This window comes from Sphaeramia orbicularis, chromosome 18 (genome assembly GCF_902148855.1).
Source record: "Sphaeramia orbicularis chromosome 18, fSphaOr1.1, whole genome shotgun sequence".
Classification (NCBI taxonomy): domain Eukaryota; kingdom Metazoa; phylum Chordata; class Actinopteri; order Kurtiformes; family Apogonidae; genus Sphaeramia; species Sphaeramia orbicularis.
Genome location: NC_043974.1, coordinates 43,644,829 through 43,653,394, shown reverse-complemented (window position 1 = coordinate 43,653,394; position 8,566 = coordinate 43,644,829). Strand labels below are relative to the sequence as shown.

The following is an 8,566-nucleotide window of genomic DNA, read 5'->3' as shown; positions in this document are numbered from 1 at the left end:
TAGCAACTACAATCACTATGGGTCAATAACTCCACCCTTAGTCAGTCCATTAGTACAATACCGGTTACTGTTGTGTGTTCGGTGGTGCCGTTGGAGGAGCCTTTTCAGGTGCCGATACAATGTCCTGTTGACAAACTGAGATAGCTTTTGCCACGAATGGGTTGAAGTGTGTACATGTGTGGGCCGGTGTGTGTGTGTGTGTTTGCGCGTCCTAGTCGTCGATGCAGATGACCTCTCCGCTGCGTTGTTCCCGCCGGTTGATGAGCAGCTCGGCCTCTCGCTCCTTCTTTACAGACATGGGAGGCCCGTTGAGCACTGCAGGGACAAGATGGAGGTCGGCGTTACAATCCGACAGCACAAAAACACAAGATCGCATGAACGCGAACCCACGTCAACGCAGGAAAAGAGCTCATGCGTTTTCTAAACTGTCCCAAACACACACACGCATCATCATGAGTTAAAGATGTAGCTAAATCATGCTAATTTTGAAAACAACTGTACACTAAGGGAGGAATGCTAACTCGCTAAAACCTACTGACCACACTGCTAAGTGGATAACATTTCAGATGCTACTGTAGCTATATGTTAGCAAAGATATGTTTGATAACAGTTTTGTCCAACTTATATTCTTGGTTCCTGGACCTAAAAGTGACCATATTTGGACAAAGGCGGAATGAGTAATTATGAACAAAATTACAAACAAGACTGTCCACATTGCCAACTCGGAAACATTACCAGCAAATGTTGTTAGATAGTTATGTCAGACATTACTGTAGCTAAATGTTAACAGATTGTCTTAGTATTATCAGCTTAATGGTATTGGTTTCTGGAGCCAGACGTGACCATATTTGGACAAAAAGGTGGAGCTACGGAAGAGAGAACAGTGATGCGCTAATGCTAACATCAACCACAGTGCTAACTGGGAAACATTACTAGCAAATGTTATGCAAATATAAAGCAATTTGTTTTTCATCTTTGCATTAACACCAGTATTTAATACAATAAATCATGACGTCAGGTGTTGGTAGAGGAGCTGAACGGAACTTTTTCACCATTTCTCAGAACCTTTGCTTTCTGCAGTTTTTCATACATGGTGGCGTTTCACTGTTGTTGCCATTTAATAGTGTTTTTCAACCTTGGGGTCGGGACCCCATGTGGGGTCGTCAGGAATTCAAATGGCATTGGCTGAAAATTCTAGTAACTGATTAAAAAAAAAAATTACTAATAAATATTTTTTAATCATTCAATATATATTTCATTGTCATTAAAACCCCACACACTTTCCCCACAAAAATCAAGTTCAAATAAAATGCAGGATATAATATCTGAGAGGGCATATCTTGATTGACCTGATCATGTGACCGTGTGCGGGGACACAGTCGCAGTCAGAAAACTAGATGGAACAGAGAATGGAAAGATTTCTTCGCCCGCCTGACCCCACTGAAACATCTCTAAGAAAACCTGAGAAGCAGACACCAAAAAGGTGGATTATATACATCACAGGTGTCAAACATGCGGCCCGGGGGCCAAATCCGGCCCGCCAAAGGGTCCAATCCGGCCCTTCGGATGAATTTGTGAAATGCAAAAATTACAATAAGATATTAACAATCCTTTTAGTTCAGGTTCCACATTCAGACCAATTCAATCTCAAGTGGGTCATACCAGTAAAATTCTATCATAATAATCTAGAAATACTCACAACTCCAAAATTTTTCTCTTTGTAAATGTAAATATTTTCATGTATTTACACTAAAACAAAGTATAATTTCAAAAAAAAAAAAAGTGAATAACCTGAACAAATATGAACAACCTTTAATGTTTTAAGAGAAGAAAGTACAATTTTAACAATATTCTGCCTGATATTAAATGTATTTGTAGACCTGCTGTGGTCTGTCAGTTATAATGAACATGTGGAAATGATAAACTGAAGCAGAATATTGTTAAAATTACACTTATCGTTTGAGTTTGTTCATGTTATTCACATTGTTTGAAAGGATAGTTTGTACGTAGATGTAAACATTTTCATTGTTTATTTTTACTTTTTTCACTCTAAAATATTGAGAAAGTTGTGGATTTGACATTACTTATATATTATTATTAGTGGTGGGCAGCGATTAAAATTTTTAATCGCGATTAATCGCATGGCTTTCTGCGATTAATCGCATAGTTGTTGGGGGGGGGGGCGCATCAACAGCATGTATTGCCTTTCAGTGATATTCCAGACTGGAAGTACTCCGGTGATAAAAATAATTGAACGTCAGTGCTTCCAAACAACTGTGTCCTTCTCACCCCCACCATCTGAAGACATTTAAAATGAAAATGTCCATGTAAAAAAACACTACTTTTACACATGTTTATGTCCCCACCAGTGTATTTACAGTTGTGAGTGATTGACAGGAGTCTTAAGCCCACTAATCAGTACTAATACTAATAAGCTCAATAATATGTGATGTTCAGTTGTTCAAAGCAAGCAAAAGGGGCCCTGAAGTGGTCAGAATAAGTTGCACTAACGTATGTTTTGTCCTTTCCGTGTTACCGTAGTCAGTTCGGACATAGAACTAACAGACATGTTTCTGTCACTCTTGTTTGTATGGCCCCAAAAACGTTTGCCTGTGAGTATTTTATGTTCAGTTGTTGTAAGAATGAATAGTATCAAATATCTCTGATGTGAGCCTTTGTTGCTGAATAAAAAGACGTTGTAAATCTTTAATTAACCTGTAAATGCTAATCGTTAGCGTGTCTATGGATTTTCCCGTTCAAGTTAGCATCGAGATAAAATGACTGCTAATACAACATTCACATCGTAAATGAGTAAAGGTTAGTTCAAAGGCTGACATATTACACCTAAACACAACCAATGAATTTACATAAACTTAGCATGAGCCTGCAGAAAGAATTAGCAACCCATCTGCGACTGCTAGCATAAACAAATTAGCTTAAACATCAGCATTACTTGTAAAGTTCGCCGGTTTTCTCCTCTGAGCTGCACATACACACAGCACCGGTATGTGGACCAGCAAAATAAAAGCATGAGTTTCAAAATAAGAGTCCGTATGTATAAATCCACTAAGACTTGCTTGAAAGGCAGAACAATAATAAAACGGCGTTAACGTGAGATAAAAAAAATTGTCGGTGTTATTTAATGAATGCGTTAACGTGGTAATAACGCGTTAACTTGCCCACCCCTAATTATTATATTATTTTACTGGTTCGGCCCACTGCAAATCAAATTTAGCTGAATGTGGCCCCTGAAATAAAATGAGTTTGACAGCCCTGATATACATTATATAGCCTAAATGTCATCTAAAATTAGCATTTATTTACAACATAGTATAGCAAACTATTAGATGACGAAAAACAAATTAATTTTAGCCCAAAAAAAAAAGTCTCCATTTTGAATATCTGGGGTCACCAGAAATTTGGGATGTTAAAATGGTTTCAGGAGCAAAAAAGGTTGGGAACCACTGCTTTCATGTATTTGTTGTATTAAAGCAATGTGGGGGGGCGCAGACACTCTCCGGGGGGGCACAAGTACAGGACGGGAGGGAAAGAAAAACCACGGGCTCACTGGTTATTAGTACAAAGAAGCAGCAGACCCCCCCCCCCCATGTGGAAATGCAAGCAGTTGGACTATTACAGTGTTTCTCAACGGGGGCGGTACCTCTGCGTAAAGACCCCGTGTACGCTCAGAGGTCTGTTGTGTAATACCCCCCAGTCACAAATTTGTTTCTGTGGGGTGGCAGGTGGGAAATAATGAGATCTACCAACAGAGCTATATAACCCAGCACGTCCTCCACATGCAGGTCCGTAGCGTTACTTTTAGAATAACGTACCCCCAGCAGGAGGGTCAAAGTGGGCCTTTGTCCAAAAAAGGTTGAAAAACACGACATTAAAACATCGACTTCCTCATCACTTTATAGACACAAACTCAAATATTCACCAAATCTGTTTCCTTTCATTTACATTTTAACAGTACTCCAACTTTTGTAACGCTTCCAAAAATAAAAGCTTATTTTCAGCAACATTTCAAGTTGTGTTTTAGATTTTTTTAGTACTTCTACCCATTTTTTCCCTGCATAAATTAAAAATGCAAATAAAACCAGCTAGATCAGGGGTGTCAAACTCATTTAGTTCAGGGGCCACATTCAGCCAAATTTAATCTGCAGTGGGCCGGACCAGAATAATAATAATATAATAATATATAAATAATGTCATCTCCAAACTTTCCTTTATGTTTCAGAGCGAAAAAAGTAAAATTATGCAATGAAAATGTTTACATCTACCAACTATCCTTTAAAACAAAGTGAAAAACATGAACAAACTGAAATTTCTGAAGAAAACTAAGTGCAATTTTAACAATATTCTGTCTCAGTTTATCATATAAACGTGTAAATTACAACTTACAGATCACAGTGAATCAACAAATATACAAAAGATTTAATAACAGGCAAAATATTGGTAAAATTACACTTCAGACATTTAAAAATGTTCATATTTGTTCAGGTTATTCATGTTTTTGTGAAATATTTTTTAGTGTAAATACAGTAAAATGACATGAAAATGTTTACATTTATGAGGACAAAAATTTGGAGTTGTGATTATTTATAGGTTATAATGATAGTATTTTACTGATCCGACCCACTTCAGATTAAATTGGTCTGTATATGGAACCTGAACTAAAATGATTAATGTCTTCAGTAGGGATGGGAATCGTTAAGAATTTAACGATTCCGATTCCATTATCGATATTGCTTATCGATCCGATTCCTTATCGTTTCTCTTATCGATTCCCATTGGGTGAGGGAATAAAAGAGTACAAACAGGTGTGTTTGCATTCACTGTCTTTTATATTTCCATCTGCACAGAAAATATAACATATACAGTATGAACAAATAATAAGAACAGATGACGCCGGACCCGGTTTGGGGTGGGGGGGGGCGTACAGTGAAAGTGAAACTAAAGACTCTTTAATAATTCCTCTATTGCGGCATTTCTACTACATGGAACCGCTTCAACTCTGCTCAGCTGGTCTCCTGTTGTTGTGTACCTCATTTCCTTTCCCTTCTTACCTTCGGAAACTTGTGTTTGAGGGGGTACGACGTTTGTTGCCCACACCGGAACCGGAACGGTGTTCACTCTGCCGCTACATTCACAAGCGCCGCTAAGAAGCGTATCAAATACATGACATTCCTGTAAATGAGTCACATGCTGTGGACAAATGTTTGAAGATATTAGAGGGATTCCACCCTTTTGAAGACATGGAAGCTTTGACAGTGTTCCAGTGGACCTGGTGTGGTCTGTTTGGACCTGGTGTGGTCTGTTTGGACCTGGTGTGGTCTGTTTGGACCGTTTCTGCCTCAACGCCATGTTGGCTACGTTCTGACCAAAACAATGCAGTGTACGTGTGATGACATCGCGCATGCACAACGAAGGCGGAATCGATAAGCTGAATCGTTAAGCAGGCAGGCAAACGATTCCAAGGGATCAAGCTACTGAACCGGTTCTTTTTGAGAACCGCTTCTTGATTCCCATCCCTAGTCTTCAGTGTAATTTTTGCATTTCACAAATTCATTACAGGGGCCAGACTGGACCCTTTGGTGGGCCAGATTTGGCCCCCGGGCCACATGTTTGACACCTGTGAGCTGGATGGAAACATGTCTTTGGTTGTAATAGATACAGAGCTTGAAAAATGCATGTGTTCATTATAATCTGAGACAGCTACAAACCTAATGGAAGGATATGACTGTCTTGTAATCAATAAACTATATTAGAAATGGCTTTTAAACATGGCAGATACAGGAATAAGTAGATAAACCCATTATTACACAAGTGGTTATTTATACTCTTTTAATGGGCCAACTGTCATTCAGTTCAATACATCAATATATGATTATGACATGTACAGGATGATGTTTGCAGTGATAATAAAATCCCAGAATGCATCACTGTAACTTTAATGAGGCCGGAAATGATTAGTACACACTCATCCACTCACAAACGCACACATACTTGAGTTTGAAGGTCTGTGTACAGGCCTGCACAGCTGGACGGCAGAGGGATCAGCAGTGAGTTATCATGGATGTGCAGGGGGGGCGGAGGTGGGGGGGTTTGAACGCTGCTTCCAAAACAAAGCCAGAAATAGTCTCGAAGCGCCTTTCTATCACCCACACCACAGGAAAAAATAAACTGTCATAACAACACCGAGCTGATCAAAGATATAATAAGGAGTGTGTAAGTCAGTTCGGAGGGGTGGGGGGAGCAGGGGGCGGAGGGGGGGTGGGTGTGGGGGTTTATAGGCTGGAGGGGGGGGGGGTGTTGGGAAACCGTATGGCATCGGGCCAGTGGAGGCCGGTAGTGGTGGTGGGGGGGCAGACAAAATCTGATAAAAAGCAAAACAAACCGAGGTAAAGACTGGGTGAAAGAGCAGGAGAAAGGACTCGAACAAAGCAAATAAAGACGCAGAAACAGAAGAGAACAGGAATGAAGCCAGAAAACAGAACTGCACCATAGAACACATCAACCAAGACTGATGTTACAATGGCAAAAAAAAACAAAGAAAACATCAGCTCTGTTTTCTCTAATAGGCAGCAAAGTCTTCCATTTTTTTGCAGCTAGAACTGCTTCGGAACAAGTAGCGTAACAATATTTTCTTTCGATAAGGAAGTTCATGTTGTTGCCATATCTATTTTTTTAACTTCTGCGTTACCTACACCGCAGTTTGGACAATAAAATACTGTTTACATTCTCCTGTTTCATGCACCATCGTATATTAACCACATATATGATGAAATTGAAATGGTTTATATTCTCTATGTTGAGACGGGATCAAGTCAGAAAACGGTCACGGAATAAAGAAACATACAAGGATAGAAATCTTGGGTCATAACGTCCAACACCAACAAAAATATACAGTACAGACAGTACTAGTATGTAGTACTGCAGGGATGACGGGAGGCTAATCCATAGGTTAGCATTGCTCCGGTTCCCTTTTCTCACTGCTGGTTTCATTATTGCACAAAATACGCTTAGCTTGTTACTCATTTTGTTCAACTGGACAACCTACACAAATAAAAACACTTTTCAAGCACCAATCCACTGCCAACAATAGGACAGAAATATCTGACCCCACTCCATTAAAACTGTCTGCGTGACCTGATTTAGTAAGTAGTAAGCTAATGCTAAGCTACAGCTAACTTACTGAAATACTACTAAAAACAAAATTATGTTAATTAGCTATATTTCTGTTAAACAGCACCACGTTCTCTTGGCTAATGCTTAATGTTAACACATACAGTTGTGTATACTAATGTCAATGCTAGCTTCAAATCCTACTATATGATGCAGGTTCTGTGTCCGTCCTATCGATGTTGCAGCACAGGATGGCATTTGCAAGGATTTTCCTCAGCCTTCACAGGCCCGATCGCTGCCAAACTCGCCAAATGAATAGAAACATTACCTGACAATCTACTAGGCACAATTTTATGTCGGTATTCAAAGGTTGTGAGGTATGCTGGGCAACTTTAGCCTCTCATGCTATCATACAATGGCACCACGGGTACAATGCCGCTAGTAGGGTATAATAACACTAATCAACAGGTTAGCTAGCAGACCATAAAATGTAATACCACATAAAAGCTAACATTTACAAGTAAAGCTAAGCCAACAGGCTGGGTACTGTAATCAAATCATGGTAAACTTGGTGATACGATGTTTGCTATGTTTCCGACCTTCTCTGTAAAGTCATTTAGCTGATTATTAGCAACTACTTTTTTTAAAATGAAACCTTCAGAATTTACATGTGTGGTATTAACCTGCTCATTTTGTGTCATAGAACAAAACCTGAAAATGTAGTAACCTTGTGCCATTTCAGACATTTAACCAAAAAGTCATCGACTTCAAGGGGAAACTAACACGTTTCAAGGCCTCATTCCTGCGGTACTCTACAGTGTTTTTATAGGATAGTATTAATCCACCAGAGAACAAAAATGTTGATACTGTCATCAGATGTTCTTAAATCTCTATCTGTGATAACAGTGTCGGTCTAAGAACATGCAGAGTTGGCAGAGCTTTCCAAAAAACGCATATAAGGAAAAGGAAGCATGAAGATAAAACAGGAGTGAAATTTAACCAAGAACTCGTGTTACGCTGGATAACCCACTCCCTCTGCACATCCAATATCGTAATTTCACTCTGCTGCCAAATGCTGTTTTCCCTCTCATTCTGCAATACTCCGTCCATCAGCACTTCCTGCTTTTTTTCGTGCAGGTCCCTCCTCTGGGTTTGTGGAAGACTTCGCTGGTCAGATAAAGGTTTTCTGGTCCCACTGACTTATTAGTACTTACAGTAATGCTACACTAATCCAACAGCCTGCACATGCACATACAGTACGTCTAAGAATTCTTCAAATCAGCCCTAGAACTCTGGGATTGTTTTAGAAGATGCTCCTCGAGTCCAAAAAGGCCATAAAACACATTCCTGGCCAACATGTCGGTCCGTCTCTCCCCGGTAGGTCCTGCCTACTATCAGTCTGCCATCTTGGCAGCAAACGCAGCATTTTTGCTGAAAA

General features: G+C 39.7%; 1 protein-coding gene across 1 annotated transcript in view; it reads right to left on the bottom strand.

Annotated features, from left to right (window-relative positions):
- Positions 1-206: 206 nt before the first annotated feature.
- Positions 207-8,566, bottom strand: part of LOC115439047 (chromodomain-helicase-DNA-binding protein 3-like) — a 104,067-nt gene continuing 95,707 nt past the window's right edge. Inside the window, 1 exon segment of the mRNA XM_030162942.1 lies at positions 207-315. Within this exon segment, the coding sequence (XP_030018802.1) occupies positions 212-315 (104 nt within the window). The 3' untranslated portion in view covers positions 207-211.